Source organism: Plasmodium vivax, chromosome 8 (genome assembly GCF_000002415.2).
Source record: "Plasmodium vivax chromosome 8, whole genome shotgun sequence".
Classification (NCBI taxonomy): Eukaryota; Apicomplexa; class Aconoidasida; order Haemosporida; family Plasmodiidae; genus Plasmodium; species Plasmodium vivax.
In genome coordinates this window covers 1,010,604-1,033,907 of record NC_009913.1, presented here as the reverse complement: position 1 = coordinate 1,033,907, position 23,304 = coordinate 1,010,604, and the positions used below count along the sequence as shown (strand labels likewise).

Sequence of the window (23,304 nt, the reverse complement as noted above, 5' to 3'; positions counted from 1 at the left end):
TTATCTGCACGTTCACTACGCGCAGTTAGGGACGAACCGCTTTGCCTTTCTACAAGCATTTTTTTACCTCTTGTGGTCTCACAGAATATGGCTTTATTTATAAGGGAGCTCTGCCTGCTAAACGGAAACCACTTTGCGCCGTTTGCCCCTTTTGCGGGGTTGAAGTACAACCGGGTGATGCCCACCGGGGGAAACACCTAACCAGCGAGATAAGCAAACATTCTACTGTGCCATACGCAAAGGAACATGTGCTCACTGCATGCATTTGGCAGTTGCCTCGGATGGGAATGCTAACCGAGGGTACAGCCATTTTGGGGGGGTCTTTTTAAAAGAGGGAACGGGGGAAAGGACCACGTTATAGGGAAAATAAAAAAGCAGCTTAACACATGAGCATACCGAGTGGGTCATTCGGCGCATCATTTCGAGTCCTACATAAATGCTAGCTCGTTTGCTCCGATGTAAATTTTTTCAATTAAAAATATCTAGAAGGAAGGTCCATTTAAATTTGAGCGGGGGAATTGTAACATCCCCGCGTCTGTTATTTCGGCGGAAGTTGGTAAACTTTGGCTGATTTTTTTTTTTTCTTTCACCCCATTTTTGCCTATAAGGAAGTAGCCCATAGGGGGAAGCCACCGAGAGGGGAAGCAAAACTCGACTTTCTTTTTCGCATTTTTCCATGTTATTGCTTTCTTAAAAATGAGTGACAAACAGGAGAAGCATCCTGCTCGTATTCACTGCGCGGGAACCTTCGAGCAACAAATTTCGCTTATGTAATTGGCACAACGCGTTGCCTATATGTATGTAACGTACATGTTCACCCTGCGTTTTGTGAAGTTGATTTAATTTACGCTTCTTTACACTACATGATTAGCATTTTTATTTTTCGGGGGACACATTTAATTCGTCAAGCGTATGAAAATACTCATGGTGGGTTTCCTAATGTCCCAACAAGGTATGCCTCCAAAAAAAAAAAAAAAAACAAACGCCGCATACGCGTCAGAGGCGACTAAGGGGTTAAGGCCGTTTTTCCTAGCAGAGTGTTAAGCGGGAAGGGGGCACATACTAGCAAAAAAAAAAAAAATAATAAATAAAAAAAAAATAACCTTAAAATGATGGTAACTGTTTGTCGGTTTGTTAACCATTATTATGATCCTTCCATTTGGAACGAAGCAGCATGTTTGTTCATGTTCTTCCTCTTTTTAAGTAGAGGAAAAAAAAAAAAAAAACGAGGGCTACCACATTTTGTGCGCAGTGACCGGGGAAAGTGGCCCGCGGATTTTCCCTCACCCTACGGTGCTAGTGAATTAAGCGCCCCCCCGAGATTACACGATACGCGTGACATGGCTCATGGGATGACCCTACCGCGTTAAATTACTAAATCGGTTGCCCCGCCTGGGGTGAAAACGCTCTGTTCGCGAAGCACCATGTGCGTGATAATGCGCAGGCGCATGTAATGCATACCATACGGCGTATATAAATAACCGCAATTATCTTTTGCGCTTGTTCTTCCTTTTCTTTTTTTCGCTCCTTTCGCTCTTTCACTCTTTCGCTCTTTCACTTCTTACGCTCTTCCGCTATTTCGCCTTTTTCCCCATCGCGAAAATTTAAAAGGGATGCGATTTTTTTTTTTCGCTTAAACAAATTGCAGCAACGCAAGCTTTGAAGAAAAACAGTGTTCCCCTTGAAGCAAAAAAGAGCAAGCAAATTTGACGCAACGATTAACGCATAACGCGTAAAACATACATCACCTGTAAACCAAACTGAGAAAAGCTTTTTCAATCATCCGTACCAAAGCGTTTCAACGACTGAGATAAAATGGCAACAACTTTGGATGTTCAGGTAAGTTAAAAGTCAGAGGAGATTAAGCAGAGCATATGTATGCAGCTTTGCGTGGGGACTATCTAGGCATCCAAAATGAAAATAAAGAGAGATGGGGATTTCTCAACAATTCTTATGATGGGCACACTGCCATGACGTTACATTGGGAAACACCTTTTGGCTGTTTGGAAAAAAAAAAAAAAAAATCCCCCACATTTGCCTGAACTGTTCAGGCGAAAATGAACAAATTTTGACCTTGCCGCATTTTGTAGCGAAAAATGCTCCACACCTGTATCACAATATAATTTGTTTCCCCACTTTTTTTTTCCTTTTTACTTATGCTTAGCATGAGAGGGCCTACCAAAAGCAGGAGGGAGCGAGTTTTTTCAACTCCAAGAAAATAAAGAAGGGCTCCAAGAGCTACACGAGGTATTGGAAAAAGGTCGGCTTAGGATTCGCCACCCCGAAGGAGGCCAAGGAGGGCGTGTACGTGGACAAAAAGTGCCCCTTCACCGGGAATGTTTCCATCCGAGGGCGTATATTAAAGTAAGGAAAAAACGAAAAGGGAAAAAAAATGGACCGAACGGCTGGGGCGTCCCTTTACGTGGTCGTTGCACGCGCGGGCCGAAAGGGAGAGACCCAGCTGATATCTCCTTCCCCCCCGTTTGCCGCCTACCAAATGCGAGTGTTAATTTTTTTTTTTTTTTTCCAAACGCAGGGGTATGGTAATTTCGAGCAAAATGAAGAGAACAATTATTATAAGAAGAAATTACCTACATTATGTAAAAAAGTACAACCGATTTGAAAAGAGACATAAGAACATCCCATGCCACTGCTCCCCATGTTTCGATGTGAAGGAAGGAGACATCGTCACCGTCGGACAGTGCAGGTAACACAATTGTTTTGCGTATCGGGCGCGTTGCGTATGCTATGAAATGAGCAGTTTACGTGTGTACAAAACGCCGCTTTAATTTAGAACAGAGAGCTTTTGCGTTCCCTTTTTATTTTACTGCAACTTGTGTGTAAAATTTGGATTTTCTATATCTCCCGCGCGAAGTACATACGCTTCCACTTTGCACTTTTTAATTTTTTTTTTTTTTTTCCCACCAATTTTGCAGACCCTTGTCCAAAACTGTACGATTCAACGTGTTGCATGTTGAGAAGCACCAAATCTTTGGAAGTGCCAGAAAACAATTTGTTCTCTTTTAACCTCCCGGAGTGTAGAGCTTACGAATGTATACCTACATGTGCGAATGCGTAAAAATTGCACATTCTATATTTCCTGTGCACACGGCGTGAAACGTTTTATGAAATGATTGCAGAGGATTTCCCCCTTTTTTTTTTTTTTTTTTTTTTTTTTTTTTTCCCATTTAAAGAAAAATTAACTGAAAGGCTAGTAAACATATAAGTATGAATAAGTATAATTAAGTATGAATACGTACCAATGAGCGCAAATATGGTTGTATACGTACGTGCTCACAAGAGGGGCACGCCTGCACTCTGTCAATTTGGGAGTGTGCCGTTCAAGGGGAACGCCCCCCATGAGTTGCGCGCCCTTGTTTCATAGCACGTCCAGCGTTGCTAAAAATGCACAAAAGGGTGTAACCCGTTGAAAATGCCTCAAAAACGGTGCAAAATATAGAAAAAAAATATACGTAAACGATTTCCTGTTGTGATGTATACCCCCGTTTGTAACTCACCAAATGGGGACGGCACATCGCCTTCCCACTGGCTGGGCGAAGGAATATGTGTTGCACGATGGGCATACGTACTCTCGCAAAATTGTGTACCTCCCAACTGCGTAAATTTTATACGAAAATGAAGATAACATCCGCACGTAATCGCTTTTTTTTTACATGTTTGCTTCGCGCAAAAGGGGGAAAGCTATAGGGGGAGCAGCATACTCCAGCCTATACACGCGCCTTTGTGCAAATCGGGATGTTGGGCAATGCTGATGTATGACCAGGGAAGTTGCCGCAGATTGGACATGTTTTTTTTTTTTTTTTTCTTTTCTTTTTTTCCGTGCAAGGGGGAACGCCTTCTTGGGTGAGCGATAGGAGTGTCACTAACAGGTCAGTCAGGTAAAATGTTAAAATAAGCTACGGAGTATATCTCTACATTGGTTAAGCGTACAATGGGACTTTTTTTTTTTTTTTTTTTTTCTCACTCGTGAGTGTCACATTAACTAAGAAGCGGATGCAACGCATTTTAGAGGAACAAAATCGGAGGTGATGACCCGTTCATGGATGGAAATCACACGGAGTATGCGACGGTAGTGCCGAAAAAATGTTTCCCAAGCGGGGACGTTGCTGCGTTTTGCGTACTCTATTTTGCGGTCATTTGGGGTACCCCAATTTGCTGTCATTTTGCTTACCCTATTTTGCGGTCATTTGGGGTACCCCAATTTGCTGTCATTTTGCGTACCCCGATTGGCGCCCATTTTGAACGCTCCTACGTGTGGCCCTTGGTGTACGCCTATTCTACTTGTGCCTGCTTTGTGCACCCGCTCTGTTGTGCCCCCCCTGGGCATGTATCATGCCTTCACGACCGACGCCGTCCTTGGTTCCCTTTTCCCGCGACCAAGATGAAGAATCACCTGAACGCGGTAGAGAATTAAATTGCACATGAAACGTAACCATTCTGTAAACAGGATTGTGCCTTTTTAGGTTTCCATTTGCGCGACCGGCGTGTTACACTTGCCTTGTTCGTCTGCCCAACGTACCATGTTTGCATTATTTTGCCTTCTTTTGCGTTATTTTGCATTTTTTTGCATTTTTTTTGCATTATTTTTTCCTTTTTTTTTCCTTTTTTTTCCTGCGCCTTTGCCTTCCACTTTTGCGTTTCCCTGGCTTATCATTTTTCCGCACGTTTACCCAGTGTGCCTTTTTTTTTTTTTTTTTCTGAGTGCTCGGACTTGCCCAACAAATCGAGCCCCCAGTTCGCCCCCGCGTGACGGTGAACAGCACCAGCGGGAAAGGAAGTTACACGCCATCTGGGAAAGGAGGTTACACTCCAACTGGGAAAGGAGTCACACCCCAACGGGGAAAGGAGTCACACCCCAACGGTTAACCAGTTCGCCAATTTTGCACCAGCATTCTTGGCCCTGCGCTTAAAAAACACCAGCTTGATGTAAGCATGCATACTTGTGTGTATCTCCCCCCGGAAAGGAAAAAAAAAAAAAAAAAAATAAGCGTCATTACATTTGCATTAATCTATTTTTTCGCAAAGGGAAATTTCGCACTGCCCCTCCTTTTCGCTTCCCACGTTTTTACCTTTCCCGGGGGGGTAGTGCGTGTACCGATCACTGAATCGTCGACCCGATTAGTTTCTCATCGACCGGATTAGTCTCTCATCGATCGGATTAGTCTCTCATCGACTGGATTAATCCCACTTTGCCCCCTTTTTTACGTGCCCTTTTCTTCTCCCCATCACTGCATGTACAAACGCAATCAATGCGCTCCACCAACAGCATCCATTCGTTTTACCCATTTGTGCTACCCATTTGTGTTACCCATTTGTGTTACCCATTTGTGCGTCCCCTCCCTCATGACGCACAGGAGTACTTTTATTTGCCTTTCCAGTGAGTGGCTCTTCAACGCTACGTGCGCGGATGCCAGTGACGAGGACACGTAGACCTAGTAACGTGCGCGTCACCCCGGGGAGAGGTGGCATAAGAGCAAACAGTAGAGTCACGACGTAAGCGAAGAAGGCAGCATTCGTGGTGCACGGGGTTGCAGCACTGGGGGGGTGCATCGCTCACTGGATTATCTGCTCACTGCATTCATTGCTCACACCTCTCATTGCTCACTTCATCCATTGCTCACACCTCTCACTGCCTAGTCGATTCCTTTCCCACGCGCTCCCTTCGACGGTGCGGTGAAGTGCCCCCCCCCCTCTGTGACAATGCATCCAAGTGAGGCGGGGAAAAGGCGGCCCGAGAACGTGGGGCTATACAACTTCTACAGCAACATCATCCCGAGCCAGTCCATCCGAACGGCGATCTACACAAACATAAAAGGAAACAGGAAGAAATATTTGCTCTACGCATGCAGCAACTACCTGAACGTCTGCTCAGTGGATAAGGATGGCTTTACAAGTGACTACAGCAAGCATGCAGTATTTGCTGAGATTCTAGAGCTGAGGGAATACATCCCAGAAAAGCTAGCTGATTCAGGCATAAGGGAAAATATAAAATCGTTCGTTTTTTTACTGACGAGGAAATACAACTTGCTGCTGCTCCATTTTGATGTGAAGCTGAACGACTTCGTCACCATCTCGCAGGTTAATTTACACGAAATGAATGGCATGAATATAGAAGAAGACATCACTCTCCTGTTGGACGATCGGAACCGGACGCTCCTATTCTACGGGTACAAAAGCATACTCAAGTATATTCACATAGACTATGATGACTACTTTAATTTGAGCCACATCTACACGTTGAGGCTGGACGAGGGCCTGGTCATCGACATCATCTTTTTGAAGTTCAAACAGGGGGGGGGTAGCGCAGCAGGGGGAAGGAGCGGCGCAGCGGTCGGCGGTGCAGCAGTCGGCGGCGGACGGGGCTGCGACGGGGGGGAGGACCGAGTGAAGGCCCCCCAGCTAAGCACCGGCAAGCACAGCGTCGACACACATGACGAGCCGGCAGATGAGCCAAATGCCACTGCAAAGGGAGAGCCCCTCCGAAGCAGCGCCAAAGGAAGAGGTGATCCTTTCGACGAAGACCTAATAATTGGCACTAAAACGGAAGGGAGAAGCAACGCCCCCGAGGGGAGCATTAAACAGGAGAGCAGAAGCAGTGCCGTCGATGGCCAGTACACCACCGTAGAACGAATCAAGAGGCAGTACGCAGATAAGACGGCGCCCCTGGATCACGACCAATCTGTAAAGGGAACTTTCTCCAAAAACGAAGAAAGGGGAACATCAAATATGGGGGTGAAGAAAGAGCTCAATGAATGGACTTGCAAAAGTGAAAATCAGATTCAGGATGGGCATCCCCAAATGGACACCTTCATGGGTAGTTTTTTTGCAGACAGTTTTGCAGATGACACCCATTGGGGTAATAACGACTCGAGAAGACAGAACAGCACCCATGGATCCCTTCAAAAGGGAAGGAAAAAAGAGAAAAGCAAAATAAGTGCCACAATATGTGTGCTGTATGACGCCAAGAAGAAGGAATCCACCACCTACGAGAGGTACATACGGCTGATCCGTTTATACTCTCTAAGTGATGAGAAGCGTACCGGCAGTTTGGGTGAAATAAGCCCCTCCATTAACCCACGGGTAAAAAATGGGCTCAGTCAACACGGGCAGGTACAAACCAGCGGTGCTTCCTACCCACACGGAAACGAAGCCGTATGTGTAAACGGACCTAAAGATGAAGAAAATGAAAAGTGCATCCACCTGATGTACTACAAACCCGTAGTGGTCGACTCGAGCATAAACAAGCTCCTCTGCTTCGCCAGAAATAAACTCATGTTGGTGGGCTTCCAATTCATTAGCTATATTAATTTAGAAAATGACAAGGACAGGAACTTCTTCCTCAGCTCCGAGCTAAGAACCATTCGGTGCATTGAGCACCTGAGCAGAAATAAATTCATTTTGTCCGACGATTATGGGGACCTGTTCATTTTAACTTGCCTTTATGAGTCCACCCCGTCTTCGCTCAGGATGAAAAGCGATCGTGGCAGCAATGCGGGCAGCGGCATGGGAAGCGGCATCGGAAGCGGCATCGGAAGCGGCATCGGCAGCGGCATCGGCAGCGGCATCGGTATCAACAGTCGCATCGTCAGCAGCATCTTCAGCGGCGTGGACAACCGCGCGCGCACCACCAGCTGCAGCAACATCAACTCCATCACCCTGCAGTTCATAGGCACCTGCTCCAGGTCCAACGTGATTGTGTCCCTCTTCCCCGACATCATCTTCCTGGGCTCCCAAGTGAGCGACAGCTATTTGCTGCGCATGCACAACTACCCCGTGTGTGAGTACGAAGACTACAACCCCGTGGAGCCCCCCCCCCTCGCGGGCCACAGCGGTTTCCATTGTTTGCTGAGCGGTGGGCACGTCGGGGGCGGGGTGCCTGACCATGGTTCGATCGATGAGGGCGCAGCGAGCGAGGTGAATCTGGCCAATGTGGCCAATGTGGGCAGCAGTGCCAATGTAGTCAGTGGGGCGAAGAGCAGCTGCCGACCGAGCCACTGCTACGACGAAAACGCGCGTCGACACCGAAGCGAGCGCCTGGACAGCGTGGACAGCGTGGACAGCGTGGACAGCGGCGCCCTTAACGCAGAAGAGGGGGACCCCGCCCTGCACCCCAGCAGTTGCACACAAAGCATGCAAGAAAGGAAAAAAAAAAAAAAAAAATTTTTCATCGAAATTTTAGCAGTTATACAAAACATGGGACCCATCCTCGATTTCTGCGTTGTGAAAAATAAAAATGGCGAAAAGGAGATCATCACTTGCAACAGTTACGGAAGAACGGGGTGTATTTCCATCATAAGGAATGGGATGAAGGTGAACATCATTTCGAAGCTAAGCTTGGGGAAAATCACTAACATGTTCGTCGTCAAATATGTCATCCACCTGAGGAAGAGTTCCCCTACTGGGACTTCTGGGGTGGAGTACATCCCCGGGGGGGGACCCTCACAGAAGAGGAACATCCACGGGGAGGAAAAATCCCGAAGGGATGAGAATGCCCCCCCTCTCAATGGTCACAACAGTAACAACAGTAAGAAGAAGCACTCTTTACGAAGCCATATGTCCCCCCCTGATGAGGAGGAAAAACGGAAGAAGCCGCCCCTACACTTCCAAGCATTCGCCTATCTAAATGAAAAAAACAGTGTAGAAATAAAGGACATCAATTTGTGCTTTTTAAATAAATATTATTTCCAAAACGAAAACGATATTGACGTTTTGAATTATGCCAATTTTATTTATTTTCACATCTTCATCATATGTCTGTCTTATGGATTTCACACCAAGGTGGTGGGAGTGTGTAGGGAGACCCCGGGGGCAAGGGCTGAGAGGGGCAGACGCGGTGCGTCCAGGGAGGCCACCTCAAATTTCGGGGAACACCCACATGGGAAGAAGTACCACCCCTTCAACGGCGACAATGACGATGATGATGGGGATCCGACCAACCGCACACATGAGTTCTTCCCGAATTGTTACCCCTTTGCCAGTGGAGGACCCCCCAACAGCCACAACGAAATATGCCTCTGCGAGTATAAAGACGTAGACGTGGACCTCACCAGCAACACGATACACTTTAGCGTGTTGAAGAACTTCCCCTACGTCGTGCAAGTGACCAATCGGAACATCAATCTCCTTTGCTGCTTGTCTCTCAAAATGGTTTACCAATTGGCGAAGGAATACATTTTCAGGTTTTGCCTCTACAGCGACTACCTCTATGTTTATTGTGACAGGGGCATCGAGGTGTACTCCGTGGAGGAGAAGCGCCTGCAGATTTTGCACACCTACGAGGTGCGCGGGACGATTAGCTCCCTCGTGGTGTATAAAAGTTTGATGGCCTGCGTGTTCGACTGCCGGGAGGTGGCCCTGCTCAACATAGACCACGCGGCGCTCCACCGGATTAGGGCCGCGGCCCGCGGGGAGGAAGAAGCGGAGAAGAAAGAGGAGCAAAAGAAAGAGGAGAAGAAAGAGGAAACAAATGAGGAGAAACACATCCCTATGAACGACGCACCGCTCAACGCGCCGCTCAACTTTCCGCTCAACTTGCCCAACCGCGGGGGCGTGTTCGCCCAGGCGCACCTCTACACCCCCGCGCTGGACTACTTCGTCTTCATATCGGACGTAGAGGTGCTGGAGCTCAACGATAATGTGTACCTCTTCGTCGGGTACAGCAGCGGCGTTGTGGAGTACTTTCTGCTGTGCGCGGATAGGCGGGGGGGGCAGGCAGCTCGGGTGGGAGGCAAGAAGGAAGCCAAAGGGGAAGGAAAGAAGGGAGGAAAAAGGGAAGGAAAGAAGGAAGGCAAAACGGAATTCCAAACGGAATTCCAAACGGAATGCCAAACGGAATGCCAAACGGAATGCCAAACGGAATGCCAAACGGAATGCCAAACGGAATGCCAAACGGAATGCCAAACGGAATGCGAACCGAAGAACCAACTCGCCTGCACTGAGCGCCCCCCACGGAGGCGCCGCACCCACGGCAACCTGTTCAGCCTGCACAAATCCTACCTCAAAAAAAAAGAAGAAAGCATACGGTGCATTTATCGAGACGAGCTCATGAATAGGGAGAAGCAGCCCCCACACAGCTACAGAATTAAAATCACAGACACTATGAAGAAGAAGAAAAAGGAAAAAAAATACAAAAGGGCTCTAATCAAGTACATGTCCGAAACTCATGCGAATGTGCTTCCGTTCTTCAACAGTAAGAAGAACCTTTTCACCAGTTTATCCGATTTGCATAGTCTTTGTGTTGGGGACCAGGAGGATGAAGTTCTGCTCGACGCTGGCTTGTTTCACCACGCGGAGCCTGCGTCGGACACGTTTGTCGGCATGGAGGACATTTTGCAGGGGGGAAGCGGCGTCCAGAACGCTGGAGGTACCTCTCAATGGGATGGACGCACCTCTCAACCGGATGAGGACTCGGACCAGCTGAGCGAGTGCAGCCACTACCTCAATTGCGCCGGCGTGCCATCCAGGCTGACGAACAGAACCGCCAGGAGGAGCCCAAATGGTAGAAACCATCGCAGAGAAGTGAGCCTCCACCGGAAGAAGCTCAAATACTACTTTCAGTTTTTTCAAATTTACGGCATGTCATCTGAAGAATCGTCCGAGGAGGACGTCTTGAACTTCCGCACCTTCGAAATGCTGGACGACAAAATGAGGCAGAGGAGGGAAACCCTTAACCCCAGGGAAAATGCAAACTGTGGGAGTAGCTACTGCGGTGGTGAAAGTAGTGGAAGCAGCAGGTATATCTTTCGCGACGAGGCGCGCAGCCACGTGGGGGGGAAGAAGCGCACTTCATGGGAGAAGAAGCCATCCTCAGGGGGGAAGAAACTCTCCTCGGGGGGGAAGAAGCCCTCCTCGGGGGAGAATCACACCCCGTTGAGCAGGACTCCCCACCCCCCAAGCGCGTCGTCCGATTCTAATGCTGATGGCAGCCATGCACCCACTTCAACACTGGGGAGGGCCGTCAACCTGAACCACGAAATGGTTAGCGAACAGTGCCCCCCCGGCGCTACCCACGATGGAAGGAGGAGATCCTCGCACGGGGAGGCGAAGCTGAAAGTCCCCAGGATTTCCAGCTCAGTGGACGAGATGGATGCGGATGACCCGGAAAGGAACGCGACAAAGGAGGAGGGGTCGACGGGAGATCCCACCTCAGTGGGGAGGGAAGCGAAAAGGGGGAAGGATAAACCGGACCTGAGTGACGCAATTCTGGGAAGGGGGAAAGTGTGCAAAGAGGAGGAGCCTTCCACTGATAAGCGGTCGGACTGCCGCTCCCCTGATGGCCAGTCGGACTGCCCCCGCGCGGCTCGCAAAACGGACATAAACAACGAGGAGTACCAGCTGGAAAAAATGAAGAACAAAGCGAATTTGACCAGACGGGAACTCAAGCAGATGAAGGAAAAGGAGGAAATCCTCAGCGACATCTTCCAAAGGAAAATAAAAAAACAGTACAGCGATGTCTACGTCCGAGAAAAACAAATGGGTTCAGGAAAATACAGTGACGTAGATGCACAGGTAGATGCAGAAATCTCATCAGATGCATCAGTCTGTTTTAAAAATTTAAATAACATTCTCTTCGACGAAAAAGTGTACCTAAAAAGTTACGTAGTGAAAAGTAAAAAGATTATGCTAACCAAGAGGAGGAAAATCTCTACCTGTACCAACAGCCCAGTAAAGTTTAAAGCTTTTCTGAAGGTTCATTCGGAGAGGAACCAAATTGATGTAAACATGAGCAAGCTGACGAAGAGGTGCAATTTCCTCTTCGTCTGTTGTGACAGCCCTATTATTATATACTCTACTTTGAAGAAGAAACTGTCCATCTCCAAACTCTCCATCAGAAATGTACATCTCGTCGATATGTTTAGCGATTTCAATTATTTGAACCCCTTCCATAATTTCCTTTTATTTAAAAAAAAAAACCAAAACAACTCCTATTTTATTTTCTTCGATGGAAATCAACTGTGCATTTCGTACCTCAACGAGATGAAGAAAACCTTTATGGAGAGAATCCCCTTCCATAGGACTGTGGAGAAAATTGCCTACCACGCTGATACCGGATTGCTCATTACGGCCTGCCCGGTGGAGGAGAAGCACAAGACCAACCAGATGATGAAGCAAATCGTCTGCTTCTTCGACCCCTTTCAGAACTCCTTCAAGTACACGTATATCATTCCCTCCAAGTTTAGCGTCTCCAGCATTTGCATTTACGAACTGGCGCCCAGCTCGGGGGGGGCCTCCATGGGTGAAATGGAGCAGACGAGCCAAATGGGCCAAATGGAGCAGACGAACCAGACGAACGAGCTGAAGCCGAGTCACCCGGAGGAGCGGACCGACGCCCCCCCCGTGCGCACACTCATCTGCGTGGGCACGGCCAACAACAACGAGCGCATCACGGAGCCCTCCTCCGGACACATCTACGTCTTCGTGGCCAAGAAGCAGACCAACCAGTTCGAAATCAAGCACGTCTACACCTACAACGTCAGCTGCGGCGGGATCACCCACTTGAAGCAGTTCCGCGACAAGATCGTCGCGGCGGTGAACAACACGGTAGGGAGCGGCGCAGCAGACGTGGCCTGCGTAGCGAACGTAGCAGACGTGGCCTGCGTAGCGAACGTAGCAGAAATGGTCGGCGCACCACCTGCCTCTTCCCCCCTCCACCCCTTAACCGCTCACCGCTTAATCGCTTACTCCTCTTCCCCCCTCCACCCCTTAACCGCTCACCGCTTAATCGCTTACTCCTCTTCCCCCCTCCACCCCTTAACCGCTCACCGCTTAATCGCTTACTCCTCTCCGCCCCCCCAACAGGTCGTCATCCTCGACATCGGGAACTTTCTGGCCAACCTGGGCGCGTACATCTACAACTCCAGCAAAGCCATCGTAAGGGAAGCCCTCCATGCGTCCCCCCTTCCCATGCGCGAGCGCCAATCTGGCCGACGTTCGCATCATGCTGAGCCCAATTTCATGCCATGCTCATCCCCTTTTCCCCCCACTTCCCCGAAGCAGAAAATAGAAAGCAACGATGCCTTCCTGGAGGTGGCCTCCTTTACGCCGAGCTCCTGGATCATGAGTCTGGACGTCGTGTAAGGAACTCAGCGGGGCTCATGCCGCGGGTAGCGGCGCGGTTAGCGGTGTGCAGCCAATCAGGCCAACCAGGCCAAACAGGCCACCCCCTCTTAGTGCTTCCACCCCTGCTAATGATGCCACTCCCCCTTAATGCTCCCCCCCCCCTGCAGAGAAAACTACATCGTCGTCGGCGACATCATGACGTCAGTGACCCTCCTGTCTTACGACTTCGAAAATGTAAAAAAAAGAAAAAAAAAAAAAAAAAAACTCTTAACCTGGCGGATCAGCTTCACCATTCGAGGGACCCCTCCCCCGAAAGAGGAACATTCGCAGAGCTGCGCATCTGATGTGACGCATTTTTTCCTTCTTCCCCCACTTGTAGGCCATTCTCAACGAAGTGTGCCGGGACTACGCCAACATTTGGTGCACGTAAGTGGATTAGCGAGCCAACGTGGGCACGTCGCCCTTATCACCTACATTCGCTTCTTCTTTCCCGGCACCGCGTCCCTCCATTCGCTTCTTCCTTCCCGCACCGCTTCCCCCCAGATCCGTCAGTGCCCTGTCGGAGAACCACTTCCTGGTCTCGGACATGGAGTCCAACTTCCTCGTCTTGCAAAAGTAAAAAAACAGAAAAAAAAAAAAAAAGTAGAAAAAAATAGAAAAAAAGGGAGTCACGTTGAAACGGTGCTTCTCAAACCGGCTCCCTTATCAACCACTCACTGTGGGCAGAACACACCACTCGCACAACCGATTTGTAACTCCACTGCGAAACGCTTTTTGCGCAGGTCAAACATCAAGTTCAACGACGAAGAGTCTTTCAAGCTATCGGTAAAAAGGCGCGCGCATGTGTGCACGTGCGTTCGTATGTACACATAGCGGTGCTTCCTCGTGCGCACCCACGTCACTATATGCGTTATGCCCCCCCAATCTGCAGCTCGTTTCACAATTCAACCACGGGAGCGTCGTCAACAAAATGTTTTCGACGTCCTTGAGGAACCTGGTCGACGAGTACGAATCGGGAGAGGCAAAAAAAGGAGAAAAAAAAGGAGAAAAAAAAAGAGCAGTAGAAAAGGCAACTCCACGCGATGCACTCATTGGTGCAACGTCACGCAAGAGAAGACACCTTTTCTGAGCTTCACATTTTCCTCCTTTCACCGCTGCTTCACTTCACATTTTCCTCCTTTCACCGCTGCTTCGCTTCACATTTTCCTCCTTTCACCGCTGCTTCGCTTCACATTTTCTGTTTCCCCCCCCAGCGAGGAGCGCCGAAACGAAATTCTGCAGAAGGAGCAGAGCATCCTGTGCGCCTCCAGCGAAGGCTCGATCAGCGCCCTCATTCCCTTCTCCAACTTCCTGCAGTTCAAGAGGGCCCTGTGCATCGAAATTGCTATCAACGACAATATCTCGTCCCTCGGGAATTTGAGCCACAGCTCTTACCGAGAGTACAAAGTCAGCTTGGCCTCCAAAAACTGCAAGGGGGTAGTCGACGGGGAGCTCTTCAAGATGTTCTTTTACCTGCCCTTCGAGCGGCAGCTGAAGACGTACATTTACGCCAAGTGGTAAGCGCGCGCGGTGGTGAAGCGGTGGTGAAGCGGCGTCGAAGCGGTGGCGAAGCGGTGGCGAAGCGGCGTCGAAGTGGCGTCGAAGTGGCTTCGAAGCGGAGTGCACAGACGATGTGCAGATCACCCGTGGGCACATTCACCTGGTGCAATCGCTGCGCGCTACTTTGTCCGTCGCTCCCGCGCGTACTTCTCACGGTGCCACGCCCCCCCCATTGCAGGATCGCCAAGAAGCTGAATTGCAAACTTGGAAGCTTCGAACACTTCATGCTGGACATAGAGAATCTGTGTGGCCTTCTGTGAGACCCTCCGGAAGAACTTGCGCCATCTGCCCCCCTCCCCTAACGAGCAACGTAGCGTTTCGATCAGGAGCACTCCCATCAGCAGAGTACACACATAAATGGTAGGAGGACTTGAGTGGTGCCATACGAGGTGAACGACTGGGTCATCACTCAGTTGAAGGGCACTCGAACAACTTAACGTTTCATTCCCCTGGGGGGATCAATTCGAAGCTGTTTTGTCTCCCCCGTCCTCCAATCCGACGTCACCATCATCACTATGTAGCAACCACGGGGAAGTTCCCATTCCATTGTAACTTCTTTCCCTCTTATGGGTAACCTCTCCCCATTTGTGCCCCATCTCATCTTGTGGCCTCCTCTCACCTGATTGGGGACTGATTGGGGACTGATTGGGAACCCCCTTACACTACACACTACCCCCACCCACGCTGATCGGCGTCAGGTGACATCCAATGTATAACCCATTGGGAGTCCTATTTGGAAAAACAAAGTAAAAAAAAATCTTCCCCTCTCTCAAAATTTTGACTTTAATTCTGGTGGGATTGTTACGCATGTAAGCTGCAATTCTGTTGAAAATGTCTGCATCTTCCTTTTCATTTTCTTCATTTTTTTTTTTTTTTTTTTGTACATCCCCAAATTGAATTATATAATCATTAATGCGTAGCCCTGCCTTATGTGAAGGGGAATTCTCCACCAGCTCATCGATCATCGCAAAGGTACTTCTTTTCGCTTCTTCTATTAGGAGTTCATAACCAGGTGCTGACTCATCATAATCTTGTGTGCAACTCTCTGGGGGAGATTCATTTGGGTCATCTCCTTCTTCCTTCTTCGCCTTACTCCTCTGTACTCGTATGACAGGGTGGGACGTGTGAACCTTGTGGAGGTACTCCTCTATTCTTTTGCTCACATTTAGGTAATCGTTTTTTAAGCAGATGACTTTGTTCCTGGCCACTCGGATGCTATATATGTCAATGTCGTTTCTGGGGAATCCTTCTTCATCTACCAGCTTGCCGTGCAAGCCCACGCCTTTGTTTTCTGGGGCCTCCAGGAAGTTCACGTTCTCCTGGATTTCCCGCTCGATTCGGTTCCTCTGCTCCACCAGCTCGTTGAACTCGTCCAGGTTCATTTTGCGGAGAGTGGCGGTGGAGCGGTATAGCGGTAGCGCAGTAACGCGGTAGCGCGGTGTGGTGGCGGCGCGGTGTAGCCTCAATTCGGCGTGGCGGCAACGCTGTGGTGACACTGCAGGGACAACGCGTTCACCAATCGGCCAGCCAACAAACGGAGGCATTCACCCTCGGACGCAGTCGGTAGATGCCTGCGCGGAACTGCGCTGCGAGTTGGGTCTCTCACGGGAGAGAAAATAAGGAAAAAAAAGGAGAAAAAAAAACACTAACCGTGTAGCTACCACTCGCTCGCAAAAGTATACTCCTCCATGTTAAGCGGTTCATATGTGATGGAAAAAAAAAAAAAAAAAAAAAAAAATCACGCGTGCAGCCCCCGCTGTGGAAATAGCGGGAGACCCAAACGTGAAACGGCAAAATCGTCAACCCGTTCCGATCCACGCGCACCAGAGGCGAGAAAAAAAATGGCTATACATCGCACCACTGCAGAGATGTATAGATGCGCCATTAGATGCGTGCGTACAGGCATACATACGCATAGGCATACCTACGCACAGGCACACATACGTTTGTACGTAGGCACGAATGTAATGGCGCACCCACAAAAGGGAATTCAAAGGGCCGGTAGAGCAGCTTCTCCAGGAACAGGCCCCCCAAAAGTCTCTTCTACACCCCACCCCTACATCTCCCCGAAGAAGCAAAATGCTCGGAGCGCTCACCCCCCCCATCAGCAGCGTCAGGAGAAGGCCCCTTTTCCACAACCAGAAGGTTAGCTTTGAAGGGTGACTAGCGTGTGGTGCAGTAGCGCATACAGCAGCGCGTGCGGATGGGCAGAAGCCCGTCTCGCACATCCTAGCGTTAAGAGCGACCCCACTAATGACATCCCCGCGTCTCTTCCCACTTCTTATCCCGTTTCTCATCCCGCCTCTCATCCCGCTTCCCACTTCCCACTTCCCACTTCCCACTTCCCACTCCTCAGCGATTCGCGTACTACCGCTTCCACAAGCGAGTGGGCAAGGGCTCATGGAGCAAGTACGTCGAGCGGTTCAAGCCCCCAAGAAGCATAGAAAACACACAGCGACTCATTTTCAACTACGAGCCGACGTATTCGGAAAAGAAGGCGTCCTGCAGCTGGCAGTGGCTGCTCCCCAAAAAGATCGCGCAAGCCACAACATCGGATGAGGTTTTAAATGTGTGGGTGTACTACCGGCACAAGAGAAAGAAGGCGTATCATTATATAAAGGCTCTGAAGAGGCTAGTCGACGTGGGGACCTGCTCCACCAGCGATTGGAGGTTCAAATTAATCACCTCCAGGGTACAAAACAAAATTAATACCTTCCTGAATCTCCCCAGAATATGTTACTACTATGGGAGGTTAAAAGCCACAGCTCAGTTGGAAGGCATGAGCAAGATGATAAACCACCGACTAAGCTGTTACCTTCCTCATCAGTTGATTTTAATTTTGCGGAGTTTTGCCCTTTGTGAGCTGCAAGACAAGCAACTCTTTTGCAAAATAAGGGACCAGCTGAAACCCCACGTGAGCACGCTTTCCTTTTTCCACCTATCCGAAATTGCGAAGAGTTATGCGGCCTGCATGATCCACGACTTTCTGTTCCTCGGCGTGGTAGCGGATGAGGTGATGCTCAGGGTTAGGCTGTGCAACGAGAGTAGCCGCAGCCGGCTCGGCGAGTACAACACGCGGGGGGGAGGAGCCCCGGTAGGCGCGGCGGGAGCGGTTTCTTCCACCGATGCGTCTAGCGCGTCTGCCACGTCTACCGCTCCCGCCGCTCCCCCCGGGGAGGGCAACCTCGTGCAGCACCGGCGGGGGCAGTTCTGCTACTACCCCCAAATGGAGAGCCTAATCGAAATAGCCGTCTCCTTCGCAAACCTGAAGTTCCAAAACTACCCCTTCTTCGACTGCATCAGCAGACTCACCATGTACATGCTGAGAGATGAAAGCAGAAACGCCCTCAACCCTTTCCTCCTAGAAAAAATAGCCTCCTCATTCAGCAAATTAAAGATAAACGATGTGAGGCTATTTGAGCACATCCTCAGGCATATAGGCACATACACGTATGATTACCCTCCCCATGTGCTCAGCTCAATCGGGTGCCTCTTCTCCTATACATTGCCAATTCGCTACAGACCAATCAACCGGATTTACAAAAAAATGATGCCACACATATATGCAAGTTTGCCCATCTTGAACATGGACGGTTTGACGAAATTTTCTTCCTTCGTTCATAAGGGGGTGACGGACAGGAGGGCAAAAAAGGAATTCCTCTTTCGAGTGAACGACGCTGTTAAGAGGGCAGAGAACAGACACTCCAAAATGATGTATGATGCTCCCAGGCTGTTGGAGATTTTAACCTTTCATGGATTGCTCGATGGGGATTCTTTTCAAATTATTTGCAAACATATGCACGGCAATATAAAGTACTTCGAGCCATGCGACTTTAACAGAGCCGCCAGAGCGCTGAACCTGGCAAAGAGGAAATTCACCTTGGAGGATGCGAAGATCGTCAACGCGCTTGCAAGGAATGCCATTAAACAGTTTGACCTTTTTCATATTATAGACTACCACCAATTTTGTAAGTCCATTTTAAATGCAACTGGGTTGAAGGACGCTTACCGAATTTGCTTGGTCAAGCATCACAACAGCGTTCCTTTCTTTGGCTTTGATGAATTGACACTGGAGGGGGATATACCCAGCCAGGAAAAAAAAAACGCACACAGGTACAGGAAGGGCACCATCCGGTTTGCCAACAAGAGATTTGAGCAGGAGTATCCCCTGCATAGGTCACTGGCTGAGTCGTAGCGCGTCCTATGTGCGCAGTTTGCGTGGTGAAGTGGGGCCAGCCGATTTTTTTTTTTTTTTTTTTTTTTTTTTTTTTTTTTGCACACGCGCACGAAGTTCAATCGGTTAGCATTTTCCCCGCGTCAACACTATCTGGTTAGTTTTTCCCCATCGTTAACGTTAACCCGTTTGTGCTCACACATGCCATTCATCCGTTGCGGCGTCATTTTTACTTCAGTTTGTTGTAGTTTATTTGTTTTTTTTTTTTTTTCGTAAAAGCGATTGCGGTGGATGTAGACTCATCCGCGTGGTCGCCAGCAGGTCCCTTCGCACACGTAGCAGTTGCGGCTGAGCGTCACTAACCAACATGACCCCCTTAGTACTCCTCCCGCTTGCTTGCCTCTGGATGGCGGCGTCCACCACGGCACACATGTTCAGCCTCCCCCCCTCGAAAAAGACATTAACAAGTCAGGAGCTTTTAAAAAGGGCTTCCAACTCCTCGGAGGAGGATAACTATTACACCATGCAGGATGTTCTTAGCGCACCTCTGAAGAGGGAGGACCCCCCCGTCCTCTACGACGACCTGCCGGACGAAATAAAAAACAAAATGGTAGACAACACAGATGTGAAAAGGATAAACAAGTTGAAATCCGTTGCCCGAACCAATGCATTCAGGAGATTCAAAAAAAGCTACGAGGAGGAAGAGTCCACTGTGGAGCAGCTCTACACCCATATGCGGGAAATTATAAGCGTCGCTCTTGGCATCCCCCTAGAGGAAGTAAATCTGCATGACATTAATATGTTGCTTGCCAAGTGGCGAATGCTCAGCAGAGAGAGGGTCAACCGGAACGAGCAAAACAACGACCAACATTTCTTTAAGAGCGTGAAAAGGCATGACGCCCATCCCAGTGGGGCAACTCCTTCTGCAGAAATGGATCATACAGAACAGATGAGAGAGAGAAGTGGTCGGGGGAGCTTCTTCATACACCCGGATTACCTCCTCCAGTTGGCCCTCTAACAGGCGAATTGAACCGGGGGGAGGAGAGACACCTGGATGGGATGCAACGCCCCTTCTTGGCGGACGTCAGTGTTAATCCCTACGAGCTGCTCTGCACCCACTTGTTCCCCCTCCTCACATAAATCACAGCGCGCATCATCGGAGGAACGCCTCTTCACATGCGTAAAGCAGACGCACACCAACCCCGCTGCTCCTAAAATGGACGCGCAGGGATAAAACGGCACCCTATGATAGGACGAATTGTATTTTCGCTCTTCACGTTTGTTCTCGTGACGCCTGTGGGGTACCCTATATAAGTTTCCACGCAGTGAACGGTGAAATATTTTTTTTTTTTTTTTTTTTTTTGTAACATTCTCCCAGACGGAGTAAAAACAGAAGCTGCATATTAAATTCCCTGCGTGTAAAAAAGGGGTACCCCCTCTCCGCATTGTGTACCCCCTGTGCAACGCCCATTTAGAGAGCGAGCCGGGTGGGGAAGCCACATTCGGATGAGAAACGCCTTCCCAAATGAGCCCTGCAAAAGTGGGGGAAGTAGCTGCAGGGGAGGTGAAGCGGCGAACTGGCTTCTCCGCTTCATCTTCACCCTATCCATTTTCGTTTGTAATAGCACATGAGGGGGGTCCCCACTCGATGAGAGAATTTACAGCCACAACAACCCCATTTGGTGATGAGCTACGTCCACCCGATTTAGATTCTACTAAGGTGGGACCATTTGGAGCCCTCCCCCCTTTGGTACTTCCTCGTTTCTCCCCCCCCAACCCAGATGAACATCTTCCATTTTTTACTCCCTTTTTTGTGCTACCTAGACGAACTACTCCAGGTGAATTCCCAAATGGGCGACGTTGCCCCAGTGTAGAATCCTCACCTGTGTTGTATTCGCGTTGTTCCGCTCATCATCCACCGCTTTACGCACCCCTGTTGGAATTACCTTTTCTGCTAAGCTGACTAAATAGGTGACTCGCCCCTCTGCACGGTTGATCCTGCCGATGCGACGTTGTTTCGGCCCCACTTTTCACTGCTTACTGCCGCTTCAAAGGCACGCTCATTTGTGCCGTCGCTCCTTTGGCGGGCAAACTGGGTGGCTAAACGGTGGGGGGGCCACCACCACGCATATGTGCACACGCGCGTGCGCATCTGCATCGACTGTTCGCGTGACGCATACGCATACCACTCACCGCATGCGCTCACCGCTTCTACACGCGTGCAATTGGGAAGAGAGCCCCCTCCGCACTCCGCTGGTGGGAGCGCCAAGGCAAGCATCCTAAATGGATACACCGGTGGAAGCGCCAAGGCAAGCATCCTAAATGGATACACCGGTGGAAGCGCCAAGGCAAGCATCCTAAATGGATACACCGGTGGAAGCGCCAAGCCGAGCACCCTAAATGGATACACCGGTGGGAGCGCCAAGCCGAGCACCCTAAATGGATACACCGGTAGAAGCTTCAAACCGTTTTCTATACCACACGGGTTATCCGCTGTACGCGCACTGGGATGCAATTGACCCCAAAAAAAAAAAAAAAAAAAAAAAACGAAAAGGCGAATAAGCAATTGAGCGAACGACGAGCTGACCCCTACCATGCGAAGCGTCAAACAGATCGGATGCAAACTCCGAGTTAGCGCAAATTACTCGCTGAGAAGTTGCAGGGACGGGCCTTTTTTTTTTTTTTTGTGAATCTATGCCCGCGGGTAAGCTATCCGGGGGCGAGCTGACTTGGCGACGAAAATGATGGCGCCGAATGGAGGGGGCTGGGGGAAGGCCCTCCTGCGAAGCCGCCCGTGGGGGAGGGATAGCCAGAGGAAGCTGACCATGGCAAGAAGCTTCTACACGCAGGGGATAGTTGCTACCATGGAAGCCATTGGAAGAGGCGTACCCAGTGGAGCAATCGCAACTACGCCTTCAACAGCGCTACTGAACCAACGCAGGTGCACCTACTACACGAGCAGCGATGGGAAAAAATATAATAAAAAAATTTGGAACAATCTAGGGGTTGTAATTATACCACAACAAACAGCCTACATAATTGAGCGTCTGGGGAAATACAAAAAGACCTTGCTGGCAGGGATACACTTTATCATCCCCTTCATAGACAAAATAGCCTACGTATTTTCTCTAAAGGAGGAAACGATAACCATTCCAAACCAAACGGCCATCACTAAGGACAATGTGACTCTTAACATAGATGGGGTGCTCTACATAAAATGCGATAACCCATATAACTCTTCCTACGGAATTGAAGACGCCGTTTTCGCAGTGACCCAGTTAGCCCAAGTTACCATGCGATCAGAGTTAGGGAAGCTAACCCTAGACGCCACTTTCCTAGAGAGAGATAATCTAAATGAAAAAATTGTTAAAGCTATTAACGAGTCAGCAAAAAACTGGGGAATCAAATGCATGCGGTATGAAATTAGGGATATCATCCTCCCCGTCAACATTAAGAATGCCATGGAGAAGCAGGCGGAAGCGGAACGAAGGAAGAGAGCGGAGATTTTGCAAAGTGAGGGAGAAAGGGAGAGCGAAATTAATATTGCCATTGGAAAGAAAAAGAAGTCCATTCTGATAGCAGAGGGACAATCTTTCGCAATCAAAGCCAAGGCAGATGCTACTGCGGAAGCTATAGAAATTATTTCAAATAAAATTAAAAAGCTAGACTCTAACAGTGCAATGTCTCTTCTCCTAGCTGAGCAGTACATTGACGTTTTCTCTAACATTTGCAAAAACAATAACACTGTTATTATTCCGGCCGATCTGAACAACATTAGCAGCTTAATTTCGCAGTCCTTGTCTATATATAATAACATACAGAAGGCCAAACGTGGGGGGGCTCCTCCGCAGGTGGAGTCCCTCCCCGGTGCTGACTTGGTGCGTTCCGAGGCGAAGGACTGACCCTTCGGAGGGGGCCCCGCGGGGCATAGCCACTGGGTTGGTCCGTTTGCGCGCTTCCCCCCAGGTTGCCTTGCGGTAGCCACTTTGCCAGCCACTTAGCCAATTTGCCAATTCGTTTTTCTAATTCGCTTTGCCGATCCACTCTGCCGGTTCACTCGACCATCCCACATTGCTAACCCACTTTGCCTTTTTTTTACCCAGTTGCTATTCACTCACCTCTACGGTACGCTCACCAGGGGGGTCTCTTTACAGCAGAGTCTGCCCGCTAAGCGGAAATTTCACTTCAAATGGCGTGGGCCCGTCAGAACAGATTACCATTACGCAGTTTTTGAGAGCATCCGTTGAGGCGCCGCCTTGGATGCCCTCGCACTTGGGGGGGTGACGCGATAGGGGAGCGGTCTATCTCTCCAGTTCCCTCCCTTTACGTTCCCCTTTTTTGGAACATTTTTCTCCCCACTAATCGTTTTTTTTTTTTTTTGACAGAAAATTTCCCCATTTGTGTTTTTTCTCCATTTCAAAAATTGAACAATTTTTAAAAATCAAAATGGC

At 49.3% G+C, this 23,304-nt stretch overlaps 6 protein-coding genes across 6 annotated transcripts, besides 8 other annotated features; 5 read left to right on the top strand and 1 right to left on the bottom strand.

The window, feature by feature from the left end:
- The first annotated feature begins 1,590 nt into the window (after nucleotides 1-1,590).
- On the top strand, nucleotides 1,591-3,231 carry PVX_095350 (40S ribosomal protein S11, putative). The gene is made up of 4 exons (XM_001614486.1): nucleotides 1,591-1,839; nucleotides 2,165-2,364; nucleotides 2,537-2,707; nucleotides 2,937-3,231. Exons 1-4 carry the CDS (start codon nucleotides 1,816-1,818, stop codon nucleotides 3,025-3,027), a joined length of 486 nt encoding a protein of 161 aa, XP_001614536.1. The 5' UTR covers nucleotides 1,591-1,815; the 3' UTR covers nucleotides 3,028-3,231.
- A 2,490-nt stretch (nucleotides 3,232-5,721) lies between these two features.
- On the top strand, nucleotides 5,722-14,939 carry PVX_095345 (hypothetical protein, conserved; the record flags this gene model as incomplete). The annotated part of the gene is made up of 10 exons (XM_001614485.1): nucleotides 5,722-12,561; nucleotides 12,820-12,891; nucleotides 13,018-13,094; nucleotides 13,248-13,314; nucleotides 13,460-13,506; nucleotides 13,624-13,695; nucleotides 13,863-13,905; nucleotides 14,012-14,085; nucleotides 14,334-14,636; nucleotides 14,858-14,939. The coding sequence occupies 10 exons, from the start codon at nucleotides 5,722-5,724 to the stop codon at nucleotides 14,937-14,939; spliced, it is 7,677 nt and encodes a 2,558-aa protein (XP_001614535.1).
- Nucleotides 7,651-7,685: a microsatellite.
- Nucleotides 8,925-8,947: a microsatellite.
- Nucleotides 10,108-10,131: a microsatellite.
- Nucleotides 12,719-12,741: a microsatellite.
- Nucleotides 13,724-13,779: a microsatellite.
- A 402-nt stretch (nucleotides 14,940-15,341) lies between the features above and the next one.
- Nucleotides 15,342-16,387, bottom strand: PVX_095340 (26S proteasome regulatory subunit p27, putative; the record flags this gene model as incomplete). Its single annotated transcript, XM_001614484.1, has 1 exon — nucleotides 15,342-16,387. Exon 1 carries the CDS (start codon nucleotides 16,221-16,223, stop codon nucleotides 15,342-15,344), a length of 882 nt encoding a protein of 293 aa, XP_001614534.1. The 5' UTR covers nucleotides 16,224-16,387.
- A 371-nt stretch (nucleotides 16,388-16,758) lies between these two features.
- Nucleotides 16,759-18,874, top strand: PVX_095335 (hypothetical protein, conserved; the record flags this gene model as incomplete). Its single annotated transcript, XM_001614483.1, has 2 exons — nucleotides 16,759-16,824; nucleotides 17,036-18,874. The coding sequence occupies 2 exons, from the start codon at nucleotides 16,759-16,761 to the stop codon at nucleotides 18,872-18,874; spliced, it is 1,905 nt and encodes a 634-aa protein (XP_001614533.1).
- Nucleotides 18,041-18,092: a microsatellite.
- A 145-nt stretch (nucleotides 18,875-19,019) lies between the features above and the next one.
- Nucleotides 19,020-20,284, top strand: PVX_095330 (hypothetical protein, conserved). Its single transcript, XM_001614482.1, has one exon. The coding sequence runs from the start codon at nucleotides 19,221-19,223 to the stop codon at nucleotides 19,869-19,871; it is 651 nt and encodes a 216-aa protein (XP_001614532.1). The 5' UTR covers nucleotides 19,020-19,220; the 3' UTR covers nucleotides 19,872-20,284.
- A 1,394-nt stretch (nucleotides 20,285-21,678) lies between these two features.
- Nucleotides 21,679-22,755, top strand: PVX_095325 (stomatin-like protein, putative; the record flags this gene model as incomplete). Its single annotated transcript, XM_001614481.1, has 1 exon — nucleotides 21,679-22,755. The coding sequence occupies one exon, from the start codon at nucleotides 21,679-21,681 to the stop codon at nucleotides 22,753-22,755; it is 1,077 nt and encodes a 358-aa protein (XP_001614531.1).
- Nucleotides 22,305-22,327: a microsatellite.
- Nucleotides 22,328-22,361: a microsatellite.
- Nucleotides 22,756-23,304: the final 549 nt, after the last annotated feature.

What these genes read in the sequence shown, in the direction of transcription:
- PVX_095350 (XM_001614486.1), top strand. Translation starts at nt 1,816, where the DNA reads ATGGCAACAACTTTGGATGTTCAG. An exon ending in ATCCGAGGGCGTATATTAAA is followed by an intron (nt 2,365 to 2,536) that starts GTAAGGAAAAAA and finishes TTCCAAACGCAG; the next exon opens with GGGTATGGTAATTTCGAGCA. An exon ending in GTCACCGTCGGACAGTGCAG is followed by an intron (nt 2,708 to 2,936) that starts GTAACACAATTG and finishes CCAATTTTGCAG; the next exon opens with ACCCTTGTCCAAAACTGTAC.
- PVX_095330 (XM_001614482.1), top strand. Translation starts at nt 19,221, where the DNA reads ATGACCCCCTTAGTACTCCTCCCGCTTGCTTGCCTCTGGATGGCGGCG.